Source organism: Prunus avium, chromosome 7 (assembly GCF_965620075.1).
Source record: "Prunus avium chromosome 7, drPruAviu1.hap1.1, whole genome shotgun sequence".
NCBI lineage: Eukaryota > Viridiplantae > Streptophyta > Magnoliopsida > Rosales > Rosaceae > Prunus > Prunus avium.
Genome location: NC_142290.1, coordinates 36,939,099 through 36,956,863, shown reverse-complemented (window position 1 = coordinate 36,956,863; position 17,765 = coordinate 36,939,099). Strand labels below are relative to the sequence as shown.

The following is a 17,765-nucleotide window of genomic DNA, read 5'->3' as shown; positions in this document are numbered from 1 at the left end:
ACAAATACTAGTTCCACAAGACCGACTTCTTGGTGTTACAATTAGAAATTTATGTTTCTGCGTATTTACATCCATTTAGATAGTCTAAAATAAAGAAATGAATAAATAGTTTCTTGTGGAAAAAAATGTATCCAAACTCTTCCTAGATTCAACAGGATTCTCCCTATGCACATAGCATTTGTAGGATCCCTATTGAATAATGAATACCATCTGATAGAACGTGAAAGTAGTATCTTTATCTAGCTTCCATCATAGTTATAGATACACAATTTGATGAACCCATATCCAACCTTCCATGAGGTTGTGATGACCCAACTTCACTTCTTGAAATACTGTATGCAGGTTGTTTTGGATCAGGTAAAAACATGATCTCGCTTGTAAGCATGGATATTACCTCTGACATGGTAGGTCTATTTACTGCATACTCTTGCACACATAGGAGACCAACGTGAATAAATTTTGAAACTTCATCTTTTGGGCACGAGTCCATTGATGGGTCCCTTAGCTCTAGGCTGTCACCTTGTTTCCATAAGTCCCAGGCCTGCAATCATTAGAGTTTTGATGAACCACATGAGTGTTAAATCACATTAGGATTAGGGTATCTTTCTGTCTAATGGAAATTAAATTCCATTTTGCTCTTCTTTATAACTTACTAGTTCGATAAGGCTGAGAGCAGTGGATGAAACAAAAACAGTGTTCTTTTGGCCGCTCACAATCTCCAGCAGTACAACTCCGAAGCTGTATACATCGGACTTCTCAGAGAAAATGCCATTCATGGCATATTCTGGAGACATATAGCCACTGCATAAAATCATTACAAGTTAGGGAACATTCATATTTTGCAAAAGTAAAGATAAATGTCAAAGTGTCGTTTGGAAGACATTACTATGATTTCTTTTTTGGTACTTACTATGTTCCTACAACTCTATTCGTATTTGCTCTGGACTCATTCTGTCCGAAAATTCTGGCCATTCCAAAATCTGATATCTTAGGGTTCATGTTTTCATCAAGTAAAATGTTGCTAGTCTTCAGATCTCTGTGTATGACTCTGACTCTAGAATACTTATGAAGATAAAGAAGTCCTTGTGCAATCCCTTCGATGATGTTGATGCGTCTCTGCCAATCTAAAAGATTCACTCTAGTGGAATCTGCAGTTAAAGTGGTGTGTAGTGGTCAACATAATAATCAAATATAAGATGCCAGATTAAGCAGATTTGTAGGGTTAAAGATCAGGGGGAAGAGGGGAGTGTATGGATTTGAAAGGGAATTATGGACAAACCAAAGAGGAAGGCATCTAAGCTTGTATTTGTCAGGTATTCGTATATCAGAATCTTCTCTTCTCCTTGAATGCAACAACCCAAAAGCCGAACAAGATTACTATGTTGAAGTTCAGCTATAAGTGTAATCTCATTCATGAATTCTTCTATTCCTTGTCCTGAATGTCTTGCAAGTCTCTTTACTGCCACCTGTTGCCCATCTGGTAATACACCCTACATCATTTTTCAGTGTCAGGTATCAATTTCCCAGATAATCATTGTTTTATTTTTAATTTTTTAAATTTCCAGATAAACTTAAATTTTACCTTGTAGACTGGTCCAAAACCACCCTCTCCTAGCTTTCTGGCAAATGAGAAGTCATCTGTTGCAGCCAGTATTTCAGAAAAGCTGAGCATCTTAAACTCCTGCCCTCTCCCTTTGCCTGTTTTGAGCTTGAATATGTCACGAAATCCTCTAATTTGAGATCCCAACTCAAGTAGTCCTTGCTCTTGGCTTGTTTCCACCTTGTCTGCATTCCGATAATTTCAATAGTATATAATGTACTTGCACTTGCAATTTATAATTAACAGAAACAAAAACTTTTATCGTTTCAGCTTACCAGTTTGTTGCACGACTGCAAGTTTTCTTTTCCTTGTGTAGCAGCAATAGCCTAAAAGTAGCACTGCCATAGCAAGTATAATACCTACGATACACCATATCCACCATTTCTTCTGTGTACTTCCTTTTTCGGTAGGCGTTCCATCTACACCAACCACAAAATTAGTTTCAAGTATTAAGTGGTTGAGAGCTGTAGCTAATTCTAACTGTTTGTTCTTATTCAAAACAATGCCAGACATAATCGTTGCATTGCAGTGTTTTGTATCATGGTATCAAATAGCACAAACCCACCATTACTTAATTTTCTTATTTATCAGTTTCAAGCATATTTCTAACTTCTGAGAAAGCTCAAAAGATATAGAAAGGATGTAAGAATCAGGAGATGCATAAGATAAACTCAGTATTGGTTTAGGCCGTACATACCTCTGCTGTTATTCGCTATGATAATGAGATAATTGACTCCAAAGTAATCATTCTGGACAAAATGTGCTCCCTTTTTGAAAAACAGGCATCCAGATCCATTGGTATGTATATTTTGGTAGCCGATACAGGTGCAATCACTCCAGCAAGTAGCGTGACAGTCGCTAAGATCTAAGTTAGTATTATTATCCTGATGTGTAAATTGAGCATCATTTAAGTAGCCTCTTGTTGGCACAAGTAGCTCAGATCCATTCCTGCATTCAGTGGGCTTCTGCTCTATGCACACTGCATCTGGGTAATACGGGTTGAACTTGCATGGACTTGTAACGGTGGTTTCCCAAGTAGTACCGTTTGGGGCCAAAATTGACTGCAAGAGTTGGCCCCAAGTATTCAGTTCCCATCTTGAAAGAGTAGAGTTGTTTTTAACAGAGTAAGTGAAGTACTTTTCTTCTTCATTTGATACAAAAGTGAAATCAAATAAATCAGTCCTTGTTGTCAGTTCAGGGGCCTTTGGAAAACTTCCATTCTCCCAGATCCCGCTGGTCCAGTATACAACCTCTCGCCGCCAGATGATCAATTGGTTGGTGCGACTGGGGTCCACGCCAAGCCTGAACGCACCAGACACCGGGGATTGATAACTGAACCATGAAGAAAGTGTTCGATTATGTCCAGTCTTAAGGTTCATGCCTAACTTCATTCCAGGTAACAATGTGTTGGATGGATAATCAAAACTTTCCCATAGAATGTTTGCAGGCATTCCATCTGATGTTACTTCTCTTAGGATAAAATTTCCAGTATCCATCAAATAGGCAGTCACATTACCAGAAACTGTTTGATTGGGATCTGATATAATAATCTGCCCTCCACCATGTATGATCTTCAATTTTCCATCACTATCTAATGTAAATACTCCAGATGAATCGACAACCGGAGTTTCTGGGTTGGCCACCCACACTGCATCTGGATGATCTGGTAGTTTGCTGTACCATATTCCCAAGAAACGGTTACTGGTAATGCCGAGGTTACTTGAAGCACCAGGACTGAAGAAGCCTAACTTGAAGTGGCCATGTTGAGAGACGAGATGATCGGTGTCCTGGTCCCGGAGCTGTTCGCCTTGCTTGAGGGTATATATCACTGTTTCTGCATAAGAAGAACAAATATACCGCATGAAGAAACATGAGAAAAAGAGAAGCACAAGGCTTCTCAGTTTAGCCATCTGCTAAATGTTTTGTGTAAATGATCTCTGTTCTCTCACAGAAGTGTTTGTAACTTGAAATGAGCCTCTATGGAAGACTTCTCTCCCCCCGACTTTTCTTGATTTAACAAATACAAGTAAATTAGTAATTACTTGCACTGTTGTTATACGTGTGGGGGTAGACTTGTGTCCAAAATTGGTGACTCTTGGACCGTTGACCTCAGTATTTTATTGACTTGTTCTTTAAAAACTGCAAGGATGGCTCTGAAAAAATTATGCGAGTCATAGTGGAAGGTTCTTGTGATAGCCATTAAAGTCATGAACCGGGCCCCTACTAATTAGTCATCTTAATTTCGTAGGCATACTTCTAACTGTAATTTGAATTTCCTTCATGGACCGCCACTGTCAAAAGGATGTTCGCCTACATGGGACTTGTAGCTCAATTGATAAGAGTATTACCCATGCACTTGATGTGCTAGGTTCGATTCTCCCTCTCTCAATATCGCTTGTATAAAGGGCAAAGAAAAATCAATGTAGTAACCCCAATTCTTACTAATATCTGATGAAAAATGAAACTAGTATCTTTTATTTATCTAGCTTCCATTACAGTTATGGGTACACAATTTACTGAACCCATATCAAGCCTTCCATATGGTGGTGATGGCCAAACTTCATTTCTCGAAAAATAATATGCAGGTTGTTTTGGATCAGGCAAAAACATGATATCACTCGCAAGCATGGATATGACTTCTGAAATGGTAGGTCTATCTGCAGCATGCTCTTGCACACACAGGAGGCCAACATGAATAAATTTTGAAACTTCTTCTTTTGGGCATGAGGCCATTGAGTTGTCCCTTAGCTCTACACTGTCACCTTGTTTCCACAATTCCCAGGCCTGTAAATCATTTAAGTTTTGATGCAGTGTATGAGTCTTTCTGCTCTAGTTGAAAATTGAAATTGAATGCCTGTTTTGATCTGTCTATCTTTGTTACTTACAAGTTCAATAAGGCTGAGAGTAGTAGATGAAAGGAAAACGGTGTTCTTTTTGCCACTCAAAAACTCCAGCAGTAAAACTCCGAAGCTGTAAACATCGGACTTCTTGGAGAAAATGTCTTTCATGGCATACTTTGGAGACATATTACGCTGCATAATTGTAAACCTTAGAGAGCATTCATACTTGGGAAAAAAAAAAAAAAAAGAAGCAAGTGCATATATAAATGTTACACTGCTGTTTGGAAAACATCACTGTGAAAATATTTTTTCTGTACTTCCTATGTTCCTACAACTCTTCTTGTATTGTCCGAAAATTCTGGCCATTCCAAAATCTGATATCTTCGGATTCATTTTTTCATCAAGCAAAATGTTACTAGCTTTCAGATCTCTGTGTATGATTCTCAGTCTAGAATACTTGTGAAGATAGAGAAGTCCTTGTGCAATCCCTTCAATGATCTTGAAGCGTCTTTCCCAATCTAGATGTTCCCCTCTAGTTGAATTATGCTCATTCAGTTTCCCAGTAAGTCCAAATAAAATAAAACAAAAACTGTACGTTCTCATTGCCATAAGAGTGGTGGGAAAAATATGTTGCCAAGAGGAGTTTCGGGTAGGAATTTCCCGGTTTATAGATGTTTTAGACTCAAATGTCCAACAATATATTTCCAATATGTCGAATTTTCGTTCTCCCAATATCACTTGTATAAAATATATAATCTCGTCTTTGTAATCAGTCATATTGTCAATCATTGTGTATACAACCGATTTAGATTACATTGAACTGGCAGACATACTCGTATATTACCCCTATAGACCGCAACGTAAAGGTATTTTCTAAGCTGCCAAACGGTCAATGACACAGAATCCTTCTCGTATTCTTGGCGTCAGATCAGAGTCTGAATTTTTTTGGAAAGTACATGTTGTTGGTCCCATTCGGATTTTAGATTATTAGATGGGGATGAAAAAAAACATTTCCCATTGATTTCAAAGTTGTACAAGTTTCTGTGTCACTTTAATTAGCTGAGTTCAAGAAAACAAAACTGCTCGAAGTTGGTTGAAATCTCAATTCTCTGATGATTTTTTGTAAAAAGATGAACAGAAAAAGAAAAGTTGGGTTTTGTTTTGATTGAAAAAACACAGAGAGAAAGTAGGGTTTTTGGCCAATAGCGCGCGACCTTAATTGAATGCACCTATTGGCCAATATTTTCTTGTAAAAGTTTCAGAATATGGACGGGTAGGTTTGAATGTTTGCTGGAGATTGGCAGCTAGAGATCCTCACCAAATCACCAGTCACCCCAACCCCAATCTCAATACCTCGCCTCTGTTTCATCTCAGAATTTCATTTTTAAAACTTCAAGTCCTTCTTGCTCTTCTTGCCTTGCTCACCAAAGCCATGGTATGTATATTTGATCATCAAGCAAACTCCTTTGGGCTCTCAAATTGATTTCTATTTGTAACTTTTTTTGCTTTCTTTTCTTTGTGTTTTTGTTTCTTTGTGATGCAGTCTCTTACACCATTGATGTTTAGGTCACTGATGAGGCTACTAACATCTCTAATTGGAGAGCCAGCTGCCTCAGTCTCAACCTTGCTTTACTACAGTGAGCTTCTGCCTCAGAATATCATCTTGGAAAGATTAGTTCGACATGAATTGCTCGATCGAGAAAACTATTTGTTCCATTTCCTCATCAACTTCTTGAGATGTTTTTGGTAGGTAGGAACCGTCAAGCATATATACAACAATAGACTCAGTATTTTCCATAACAGAGCCGGCTTTCTTTCTTATGCATTTTTGTAAACCCATTATTTCTTGGTGGCCCACCATTGAGAGTTTAAATTGTAAAATCTGTGATTTGTGATCATAATGAGATATATTTCACAGTTTTTTTTTTTGGGTGTGTGTTGTTGGGATCTGATTTGGAGAGAACTTGTCACATTCGACATCTTGTGAATTAGTCAGTAACACTATTTTTCTTTTTATATATAAACGATAGTTTGAATTAGTCTAAATTAATCTAACTTATAGGGAGGGGATTCGAACTTAATTACTCCACATCTACATCAACTAACACAAACTTAACATTATACAATCCCAAATTTTTGTAGTAACTTTGTGGCACTAGCAGTATAAACTAAACAAAATAACCAGAGTCCGTGTTGAATTGCCAATGCTGTTAAAATGGAAATAGGGCTTTTTCGACCAAAAAAGAAGAAGAAAGAAGTAAGGCTTTTTTGTTTTGAAAGAAGTAGGTCACCAAAAAAGAGGGGTGGGTCAAAGGTCAACCTGCCCTTTCAAAGTGGGTAAGTCAACTGAATGCAAGAGACAATCTTTTGGTTAGACTAGTCACAAATCTATCTAATGGGCTTGCCAAATTCCAATTCAGCCACGTGTAAAAGGTTGACTGGGTTGAATTGGGGCGACCCAGGTTCATATGTGGTTAGCTTTTGTGCCTATGGCCCAAGTTAGGATATGGCATTTTTGTAATTTAACCTCATTATTTAAGAAAAGGATTTGGATCCTCTACTCTGATATTATCAGTCATGATCTGCTTGATTTTTGTTCTCCACATACCACCTCATTAAAATTTAATCTAAAGGATATAAACTGGACACATCATCCTTACAATGAAAACTCAATTTACTCCTAATTAAATATATAAAAAATGCCCTAATTAACTTAAAGTGAAACCTAACCCCTTGCAATCTTCCTTTCTCTCTGCACGTCTGCCCATAAAAATCTCATTGTTGCGTCATCAATTCAAACATTCAATCTTTCCTATGAAAAGTCATTTGAGTCTTTGACCCACCACCTGTTTTTGGTGACCTTTCAAAGAAGATCCTTTCAACTGAATGCAAGAAACAAGCTTTTGGTTAGACTAGTCACAAATCTATCTGCCAAATTCCAATTCAGCCAGGTGTAAAAATGATGACTGGGCTAAAGTGGGCCGACCCAGGTTCAACTTTTGTTAGCTTTTGGGCCTAAGGCCCAAGTTAGGAAATGGCATTTTTGTAATTTGACCTCATCATTCAAGAAAGAATCATGCCACGAACAGACATTGAAATCTCATTCATCAGAAAGGAAAAATCTTAAAATGGGTGGTGCTAAACCTCAATTAAATTGGAAAATGGTGGGCTCTTTAATTAGTGGTTTGCTAATTTGGGTCGCTGCTGCAGGAAAGTTAGATGAAGGTAGGTAGAATTAGATTGGTGATGAGGAAAATGAAGATGTATGTGATAGTTTTGACCCTTTTTATTTTTTCCATTTGTTAATGGAAGTAACATGTGGGTTGCTCTTAATTATAATCTTCCAAGTTATAACAACCATTTCAATATTGGATACACCATTTCAAAAAAAATCTCAAACAGATAACACTTTCTATTTTTCATAGATATAATCTTTAAATGATAATTTAAGACACAACTATTATTATAACATGTGTATACTGAAAATTCGTTGACAACATAATAAATCAGAGGTACACCCGAAGAATAAGATCCATTCATTATTAGATGATCCAACCTATAACATCACAATAATGAAAATGATTCTTTTCAAGGGAGGAAAATGGAAGAGAGACGTTTGGAAAGAAATTGTAGGAATTTAGGATGAAAAAGATCACTCACCAATAATGAACAATTTTCTTTTCTATTTTCAGACAAAATTCTTATATATACGGTTGGTATGGCCGTTATCAACGGCTCTGGGCCCCTATCAATTTTTGTTTCTGTCAGACCAAAAACAATAATTTCACACGGTTTTTATTGTCGTCCCATGAAAGCAATATAAAATAAAATAAATAAACAAATACACTAATAATAATTAAAAATAATAATATGACCGAAACCAAAGGCCTTGATGGTCACCACCCTCTCCGGGTCCAGCTCAGCAGATTTTATCAACTCCTGTGACACTCGTCTTTACCCACCTTGACTTGATGACTTCTCACCCCCCACCTCTCCACAACGAGACCTCAAAAGTATTCAAATCCAACGCCCATGATCTCCCCACCACACTTTTAGCCACCGACTCATCCGCCGCACTCACCAAAACATCGCTATCTCCCCAAAATACCCTCCCTAACGTTAAAATGACCGGTTGTTACCCGCGTCAACGTCGTTACGTAAAGGTAAAAGAGCAAGGACCTTATGGTCACAGAAGTTTTCTCTGTCCCATCAGTTTAGTGGCCAAGTGAGTTTGAAAAATGTCCGAGACCCACTGAAGGAAGCGGCTTTCACAAAGAGAGAAAGAGACTTCTTCTTCTTCATCTTCCTCCTCCTTCTTCTTCTTCTTTTTGTTCAAGCTCCAGCTTCGCTAATGCCCGCTCTTTCAGTCTGAGTTGCTCAGTGTTCACCGAGTTGAAGAAAGAGATTGAAAAATGTTGGACGGGCTGCTCGGCCGTGGATTTGCCGCTAAATGGTTTTCCCTCAGATCCCTCTCTTTTTACAATTTCATCTGCATCTATGTATCTACATAAATTGAAATATTAGTGTGCTTATGATATGTTTCGTATTTTCTGCATGTCTTTTGTTTTGGTAGTAAATCGTTGATTAAATTGACGAAAACTCGGATCGATGTGATACGGAGGAAGAGGAACGCCACGCAGAAGTTTTTGAGGAAAGATATCGCTGATCTACTCGCCAATGGCCTTGATATTAATGCTTTTGGAAGGGTGAGATTGATTGCTCTGTCTTTACAATTTGTATTTTGGCTTTTGATTCATTGATGCTTTCTTTCTTGTTGAGTGATTTTAGTTGCAATTCCGTATTTTCTATAATCTGTTTGGTCGCCGAGAAAAAACAATATTCCGCTTTTGTTTTGTTTTGTTTTTTTTTTGCGACATTTGCTATTTGAGAGGATATAATCTTTTGATTAAATCAAATGCACAAGGTTTATTTATTAATTGGATATACAGGCTGATGGACTAGTTTTGTTTTTGTCTATCTTGTCCACCTAAATGAAGAGTGTTATATTTGTTAAATACAGGCTGATGGACTCACAGCAGAGGTGATACTTTCGTCGTGTTATGATTTCGTGGAGCGATGCTGTGATTTGGTGCTGAAGCATCTTTCAGTCATGCAGAAACAAAGGTATACCTTGTTCTTTCCTTCTTGTGCTTATCTAGAGATTGTTTGCTGCCAATATCAAGCATTTGATTTTCTTAGTCTATTTAGCATATGCAACTGTATGATGCTCTTTTTGATATCAGTCTCGCCAGTTTACTTAATTTGCCAAATCCTACTGATGCAGCATTGTGTATCTTCTCTTGCTTTCATCTTTGGATTTGGCACTCTTATACTATATAACCTTCTTCTATACATGTCATGTTCAACTCTGTGAATTATCATATTATATGATATGCACATGTGTACAATTTATGGCTGATGGTGTTTGAAGCTGCAAAAATGGGTGTAGATTTGGTTGGCATCCTTCTAGCTGGGGAATATCTGTTGGGAAGATATTGATTTGAGTAAAAATCTGTTACAACACTATCCATGTGTGGACTACTGTAATTCGATTGCAAACTCTCACCAAATTCTGCATTTGACCACATCATGAATGATTGAAGTTGGTAGCTGATTCTATGTCCTTTCTCCATTATGTCTGTTAATCTAACGTAGTTCCTCTAATATTATACATTACAAAGTTATCCAAACAAATGGTTTGGATTCCTGCTAAAAGGAATGATATTACCATTCTTGAACCTTCCTTAATTGCATTAGTTTAAGAACAATAAAATCAAACTCAATACAATGTTTCCTTGCTGCATTATTTTCATTGTAGCGAATGCCCTGAGGAATGTCGGGAACCTGTATCATCACTGATGTCTGCTGCAGCAAGGTTTTCTGATTTACCAGAATTGCGTGACCTTAGGCAACTATTTCAAGAGAGATACGAGAATTCTCTGGAGTATTTTGTGAATCAAAAGGTAACTATTTATTGACCTGCTCATAATAGAACTGTGTGAATCCGTAACTGCTTTAAAACTAACCAACTGAATTTTTATTGATAGTTTGTTGAGAACTTAGCTTCAAAGCCTCCTACATTGGAGAAGAAGATTCAGTTAATGAAAGACATAGCATTGGAATTCTCAATAAAGTGGGACTCCAAGGCCTTTGAACAAAGGATGTCTAAACCTCCTGCATTTATACAGGTATGTCCACCTACTGTGTTAACATCTGTAATAGATAGAATAAAAAATCCTTAGTCAAAAGCATTGCTTTCTCAAAATTTGAAGTCACTTGAAAATTGGGACCTTGCAGGAAAAGCCAAAAACTTACGGATCTTCCCATGTTCCTGATAATAAAGGCAAATTGTCTAATGGGGCATCTGCAGTCCCAAAAGGAGATAAGCATAATATTTTGCCTACAGAAAGGAGGCTTGATCTTAATGATGCCCACAAATTACACAATGACAAGGATGGTACTGTATTGAAGACGGATGAGCACAATCATCAGACGAGGCATAGACTCGTTGGAAAAGAATACAAGTCTCTCAGTGGCAGGGAAGATACGGTTGTGGAAAAAAATGGGCATGGAATTTTGTTCCAGGAAAGGCAAGAAGTTGTTTCTCACAAATATGAAGCATGGAATGGAAAGGAGGATGCTCCCCCAAATTCAGTTGGATTGGGCAGTTCATCTCAGGCAAAAGGACAGGAAAGGCATCATGGTAGGGAGAACAATGTTCCTAAGAGAGACTGCCATGAAGCTTTACCTCATGTAAAGCCAAATGTTGCTGGATCGCATGTGAAAAGCAATGGTAAAGGCTCATTTGCTGATGACAATTATGGCGGCCAACACAATGATGCAAGATTAGCAAGTAAAGAAGAAGAAACACCTAAAGTGAAGAATTATGGCATCCCTCCTCCATATGTGAAACCTAATGTCAAAGCAAAAGGTAGAAAACATGAAACCAGTTTAGGTTCTTCACATCGTAGTTCTGGCAATGATGGCATCACTAAGGATCCTGTAGCGTATAACATAGCCTTTGTTGATAATATACTGGGAGGAGCACAACCAGGATCTGATGATGAGGGTGAGAGGCGTGCTGCTGCAAAGGTTAATAATCATGATCTTGAGAAGGATCACACTCATCGGGATGATGCATCTAGCAAACCAAGATCAGCTAGGAGGAGACACTCAAGATCACGTTCCTCTCACAATGATGCCGGAAACAGTGAAGATGCAGAAGTAGCAATGAGAAAATCCAGAAGCAGGAGAAGGGATGAGACAAGACGAGGCCTGCAACTGTTATTTGATGATGAGCACGGTAAGAAAGATGAAGAAGAGAGGAGAATCGATGAACTGCTGATTCATTACAGTAAAAAGCCATCCAACTTTGAACCAGAAATGTCAAGAAGAAAGTCAAGAAGTCGTCATCCACGTCATGCAGGCACTGGTGTTGGTGAATCCCCAAGGCACGAAAGCAGAGATGAGTCAGAAATGGCAACCCCAGCAAGATCGATTTCCCTTCCTAATGAACATAGTGGTCCATCAGAGGCAGCCAAAGTTTATGCTCGGGCGGCTTCCTTTCAACCAGATAGGTCCAACCCAGCTCGGCATGTGCATCCCAAGTTGCCAGACTATGAGGATTTGGCTGCCCAATTTAAAGCACTAAGAGGAAGGTAGCGGGTAAAGCAATCAGAATTCAAAATCTGAATCCTTATCAGGTAGATGGTAACCATTGTTATCTTGTTGCTTGTGTTTCACTGAGTGGCTATTGTGTTGTCTTGAAGAAAGTTAACACGACTAATATCGATTGCTATAGTTGAGTGGCACTGTGGCACCCCAGGATTGGTGTTTTACCTCACTCTGAAAAGCCCCAAGTCTTTACTGAATCTGCTGAGTCATCATTGTAAATCGTCGGCTGAACCATCATTGTAACAGTGTCTGCTGCTTCAATTGATAGAGAGATACTAGAATCTGACAGGAACTTGAAATTTGAGATTGAGAATGCTTTGTTGTTGTATGATGTATAACAGCTCCATTGTCATAAATGAATTTTTCTTTCTTTTAGTGATTGTAGAATGGTAATTTCGTCTGCACTCCAGGACAAAGAGGTAAATTTGTTGTTTATACCAAGTGTTTGCCGATTGTCATGGGATTCGAACGTAACTGTCAAATGGGTTCCGATATTGTAATAATGGTGTTAACCTTAGTGGTAGTACCACCCAAATTACTATTATGACCTTGACTGTCAGAAGGAAAAGCCTTGACATTCCCCAGGCCTTTTGCCCCTTCTAGATTCGCATCCCATGCCCTTTCCTTGTCAAAGGGGACGTACTGTTTCCCGCCAAAAAAAGCTTCTCACCCTCCAATATAACACAGGACCCTTTCACTGCCTCACACTCCAGTCTAAGAGAAACAGAGTGAGAAACAGAGAGAAAACAGAGAGAGATGAAGGGCACATCCAAGGTGATAATGGGGGCCACACTGGTAATGGTGGTGAGCCTTGCCATAGTGTTGGGCTTAATCTTGGTGCTGCTAGCTGAGCTCTACTGTTCCCTCCTACTTCGCCGGCGTCAGCTCAAAACCAACACCTCCAACCCAAACCTCAACGCCACCGCCACCGCTGATGCCATCGACTCTGCAGCCACCACAACCTCTTCTCAGCAGCCCTCATCACAGCCTCAACATCACTCAGCTGGCCCTCCTCTCAGCAGCTTTCTAGGGGTTCTTCGTGCTCCAAGAAGCTTCCTTTTCCCATCAGTTCCTTGCAAACAAGACAATGCAGAAACAAAGAAGCACCATACTCACCTTCTTCACCAGGTTTTTGACATCCCGGTCCCAAACCAAGAAATATTACCAAACACAACCCCCTGTCATATTGGGGTCATAATATCAAGCCCATCCCCATCAATTTCTTTTGTGACTTCACCCCAGCCAACCCAAGAAGAGAAAATTCAAGCTGGTAATAGCAGTCCTGGTGCTCATTGTAATGAGAAAGCTGGTGGTGGTGCAGAGCATTTTGTGTACATTTCTAACCCCATTTATGACAATGATGAAGCAAGCACCAGGCACAGTGGAGGAGAAAACAACACTCCCTTTGAAACTCCAGAGACTTCACCTTCAAGACTAGAAATGGGAGGGGGTTCTTCTTCTAGCTCTGGAGAGGATGAGGTTGCCCAACCAACCCCTTCTGGTCCCTCAAGCCCAACAACCACACCTCCTCTAACTCCAATGAAGAAGCTCCCCGCAGAGGCTTGCTCTGTTCCTCTCAGAGATGCCAGGTCCTTAGGCACTTCAGGTAGTGATTCCAATACTAACAATGGCCTCTCTTCCTCTTCATCAGGTTCTCCTTGTACTTCTCCTTCATGGTGATTAATGGTTAATTCTCCATGCCATAATCAGGAGAAACAGTTTAGTTAGAGCTTTAGTTTTTAATCTTCTTTTTTAATTGTATTTAAGAGGTGGGTGGGTTTTATTTTTTTCTGTTTGGTGATTTGTAATGGGAATAGTAAAAATTAGCTGGGAAGAGGCAGAGTAGTGTACCCAGATCAGCTTTTTTCACTGCATGCGTGGCCATGGCTCGTCCACCCAAGCCAGCCCATGCCACATGAATTTCCAACTCTTTCTCTCTCTCTCTCTCTCTCTGAACCTGCAGAGAGACAGAATTGCTTTTCTTGTTTTCACTTGGGTTTTTAGTAGTTTTTGGGAAAGCAGTTTTATCGCATTTTCTATCTTAACATATTCTAAAAGACACTCATAGTTTAAGTATTTAAGAGCAGTTAATCTTACATTCGAGGTTCTTAGTTCGGTTCCCGACTCCCCAATGTCGTTTGTATAAATTCACATTTACAAGACATTTGTAGTTAAGTGTTTAAGAGCAGTTAGTCTTACAATTGAGTCCTAAATTTGGTTCCCCACTCCCCAATGTCGCTTGTACAATAAGAAAACATGTTCACCTTTGATTTTGTTTTTGTTTTTGTTTTGGGATGGTGAGAAATGGCACGTGAACTGTCAAGGGTGGACTTCCAAAAAATGAAGAAAGAAAAAAAAACCAAGAGGGAAAAAACATGGAAAAGAAATCTCTCTGTTTTTGAGGGACCTCGAGTTCAGATAACTATGCATTGAAAGCTTAAAATACACAAAAACTGTCTCTTTGTGTGTCACCTGCCCTTGCTGAGGTCTTTGTCCACTTTGATAAGGACGAGACCTTTCTCTTTGGTTTCTATGAGGGAGGAGAGGAGAGCTCTATTAGGCAAGAAGCTTCATTTTCTGCACACTGCACCGCATTTAATACAATATTGAATTTCGGCTTTGGCTTTGGCTTTGGCTTTGGCTTTCAATGCCATTAAAAATAAAGACCCCAAACTCTGCCAATATGCCCTCAAAGAGCTGACTTTCAAGGCTACCATGGAGGATTTAGGACCACCATTGACAATATATTTATGGTGTCTATTGTTGCATAACACACACACACACACATTTCAGAAATCAAGAGTAGATTGCTTTATTGGCCATGCCACGTTGCATTTTGCTTCTCCATATTATGTTCCACAATCACTCTTGGAACATCAAATGAACATAATGAAACAATTCTTATAATGTACATAACTAAAGGAAATTAATATTTGTAACGTGCGATTCGCAGAGCTCGCAGATGAACCATGTGCTTGATCATGAGCCACGATTAGTTAGTTTCTCCATCTTCTTGAACCATGATGTCCTTGAACACAGATGAACCTGTAATCATACAAGTATATGTTTGTTGCTTCTGGGAAAAGGAAAAAAAAAAACAAAATCATATTAAAGAATCTATTGAAGACTTGAATTGAAATGATAAATTTGATGCACATAAGAAAGTTGCATACTGGCGTGGCGTCATCAAGAGCAACAAAACATTCTCCTGCTGTTTTGCTGTGATCTGCTATGCAATTTTATCCCAGTTGGACGAGAAGGGCTAGCTTTAGCCAACTTTTTTCCTGCAAAAAGACTTGCTTTCATAAGCATGGTAAAGAAGATCCGGGACTGAAACAATTTGCATAACATATGAAATAGGGTGTACCTATTTCATAAAAGAGCTCATTGACATTCTGTGCAGTTTTGGCAGATGTTTCAAGAAAAACCAAGCCATTTTCCTTGGCATATTGCTCACCTTCCTGCAGTATAAAAAACGTAGTCATTTGCAAAACAATCTAAGAATCAATAAAAATTTAGTTTCAGATTCTGTTATAAATCTAACAGGTGTGCCTTTCATTGTACTTGTATGAATATGAAAAATGACCAAAAAGGAACATGGGATGGTGAAGAGTGAATACCTCAAACCCCACTTTTCTCTTCTCTTCCAAGTCAGCCTTGTTACCGGCCAAGAACATTATTAGAGTTGGATTTGCTGAGATCAAATAAGGATTTGAACAAATTTACTTTAGCTTGAAACAATATTGAAATTCACTTGAACCAGAAAACACTGATCAGACTCCAAAAGTTTTCAAAAAGTACAAAAACTGTCATGCACCTTGTCTTTGCAATTCTTGAACCCACTTTTTTGCTCTCACAAATGATTCCTGCAGCCAAAACACCACATATTGAACCAGGCATATTCTAAGAGAAATCTTTCTGTTGCACAGCAGACATATTATGAAGTATCTCTGCTTCAGGAAGAATGAAAACCGAAAAACTTCATGCACACAACAGATAAACTTAGAATGGCAGCATTGGAAGGCATGTGAAAAGCTAGCAACAAATGTGAAAAACATTTAAGTTGCAGTCATCTTTCAAGGCATTCTGTGTGTGACAAACATGAACATGTGAAAAGCTAGCAACAAATGTAAGGATCGAAACCCTGTTGGATATATTAGTTTAGTTACCATACCATGCTTGTGATATCATACACCACAACAGCTGCAGCGGCACCACGGTAGTACATAGGAGCCAGGCTATGGTACCGTTCCTGACCCGCAGTGTCCCATATATCAAATTTGATGGTAGCTTCATTTAGTGACAGAACCTGAGTGAAGAAAGCTGCTCCAATTGTTGATTCCTGCAGCTTACACTCATGTTAGAGACCAAGAACTAATAATGCTACAATTTATACAGAGAAAGATTCTATATATATATATATATATATATATATTCAAAGTGAACCTGGTACTCCAAAAATTTTCCTGTCACAAATCTCAATACCAAGCTTGTCTTCCCAGTTCCCATGTCCCCAAGAAGTACCTGGGAAAAAGCAATGATAAAGCCAATTAATTGACCAAGATGGCCTCCTCTTGCTGGTTTTCAATGCTAAAATATTTTAATGGAAAAAATGTAACAATCCAAACAATCTAAGAACCAAGACTTTTTCAGAAGGTAATTACTTATATGGGGATAAAACAAATTCTGAATTCAGAGAGATAAATAAATTTTAAAAAACATATAATCATAGCATCATAGATGCTGCTCATCAAGTGAATTACAATCAGCTAAGCATTCAAATAGAAACAAGAAGTTTAATACATCAACTTCTACTCCTCAAATCTAGGCTAGGCATATTTCAAGTGATCTGTGATCCTCCAAGAAAAAAACTCAATTTATTTCCCTGAATTACAAACCAAACATATTTCCAAGAAAAGAAACTAGTAATTAAGAGTATCCCATTTCATGCACACAAGTAAAGTGAATGAAAGAAAATATAAAGGAAGACATACCCACCAGCTTGGCTTGTATGTTCTTATTGCCTGTTCTCGCCATGGATCGTATCGCTTAATCACTGCAGCTTTCTCAAGTTTCAGGGGAAGCCAGGAAGAGATAAGAGTTATGAGTTTGAAAGTGAAAAGAAAGCAAAGGCACCAATGAGATGAGGAAGCTGGGAGAGAAAACAAAACAAAAGACCATTTACACAAAGCTTTCCTGTTGGGTTTGCTGTTTCCAGGGAATGGTGAAGCACTTGATTGGCATTTGACCACCAGGAAAAGCGGATGGAAGAAGGAAGATTTGTATTAGCAATAGCATTTCAAACTGACTGGTAGTTTTGTTGGTTGACTGGTAGTTGTTTGCTAGCTGCCTCTTTTTGTCTACTTTCTTCTTTTCGATTTCCATATGCCTTTGTTTAAAGGTTGCTTTCAGTACACAGGGGGATCAAGTCAGTGTTTCCACCAACACAAGAAATTCATGAATCATCAACTGAATCATCAACATTATCCCACTTTTCTTAACCCCTACGACATGCCGTTCATAGATCGTTCATTTGCATTTAGGCTACGATTTTTGGACCTTATCAAACCAAAAATTTGAGTTACAATATGCTCTACAAGTACCAAACACATGTAATTTACCCTTTCACTTTATTATTATTTTTTTTCTCA

At 38.6% G+C, this 17,765-nt stretch overlaps 4 protein-coding genes and 1 long non-coding RNA gene across 6 annotated transcripts; 3 read left to right on the top strand and 2 right to left on the bottom strand.

Annotated features, from left to right (window-relative positions):
* Window positions 1-26: 26 nt before the first annotated feature.
* On the bottom strand, window positions 27-3,588 carry LOC110768300 (G-type lectin S-receptor-like serine/threonine-protein kinase B120). Its single transcript, XM_021972010.2, has 7 exons — window positions 2,298-3,588; window positions 1,876-2,019; window positions 1,583-1,785; window positions 1,280-1,490; window positions 911-1,148; window positions 654-801; window positions 27-541 (listed from the first exon to the last, which is right to left on the bottom strand). Exons 1-7 carry the CDS (start codon window positions 3,508-3,510, stop codon window positions 236-238), a joined length of 2,463 nt encoding a protein of 820 aa, XP_021827702.2. The 5' UTR covers window positions 3,511-3,588; the 3' UTR covers window positions 27-235.
* A 426-nt stretch (window positions 3,589-4,014) lies between these two features.
* Window positions 4,015-6,368, top strand: LOC110768297 (uncharacterized). The gene is made up of 2 exons (XR_002528436.2): window positions 4,015-5,875; window positions 5,984-6,368. It is a non-coding gene; the product is annotated as an uncharacterized LOC110768297 (long non-coding RNA).
* Window positions 6,369-8,647: 2,279 nt separating this feature from the next.
* Window positions 8,648-12,489, top strand: LOC110768293 (Regulator of Vps4 activity in the MVB pathway protein). Its single transcript, XM_021972001.2, has 6 exons — window positions 8,648-8,893; window positions 9,014-9,146; window positions 9,461-9,564; window positions 10,259-10,403; window positions 10,488-10,628; window positions 10,738-12,489. The coding sequence occupies exons 1-6, from the start codon at window positions 8,853-8,855 to the stop codon at window positions 12,100-12,102; spliced, it is 1,929 nt and encodes a 642-aa protein (XP_021827693.1). The 5' UTR covers window positions 8,648-8,852; the 3' UTR covers window positions 12,103-12,489.
* A 104-nt stretch (window positions 12,490-12,593) lies between these two features.
* On the top strand, window positions 12,594-14,146 carry LOC110768294 (uncharacterized). Its single transcript, XM_021972002.2, has one exon. The coding sequence runs from the start codon at window positions 12,871-12,873 to the stop codon at window positions 13,792-13,794; it is 924 nt and encodes a 307-aa protein (XP_021827694.1). The 5' UTR covers window positions 12,594-12,870; the 3' UTR covers window positions 13,795-14,146.
* Window positions 14,147-14,901: 755 nt separating this feature from the next.
* Window positions 14,902-17,347, bottom strand: LOC110768296 (ras-related protein RHN1). Of its 2 annotated transcripts, none has more exons than XM_021972004.2 (8): window positions 17,113-17,347; window positions 16,561-16,638; window positions 16,289-16,456; window positions 15,932-15,980; window positions 15,735-15,808; window positions 15,482-15,575; window positions 15,288-15,398; window positions 14,902-15,159 (listed from the first exon to the last, which is right to left on the bottom strand). In XM_021972004.2, the coding sequence occupies exons 1-7, from the start codon at window positions 17,149-17,151 to the stop codon at window positions 15,301-15,303; spliced, it is 600 nt and encodes a 199-aa protein (XP_021827696.1). In that variant the 5' UTR covers window positions 17,152-17,347; the 3' UTR covers window positions 14,902-15,159; window positions 15,288-15,300. The 2 variants fall into 2 exon arrangements, with proteins under 2 accessions (XP_021827696.1, XP_021827695.1); XM_021972003.2 differs by having other exon boundaries at window positions 14,902-15,190; window positions 17,113-17,326.
* Between the last annotated feature and the right edge of the window lie 418 nt (window positions 17,348-17,765).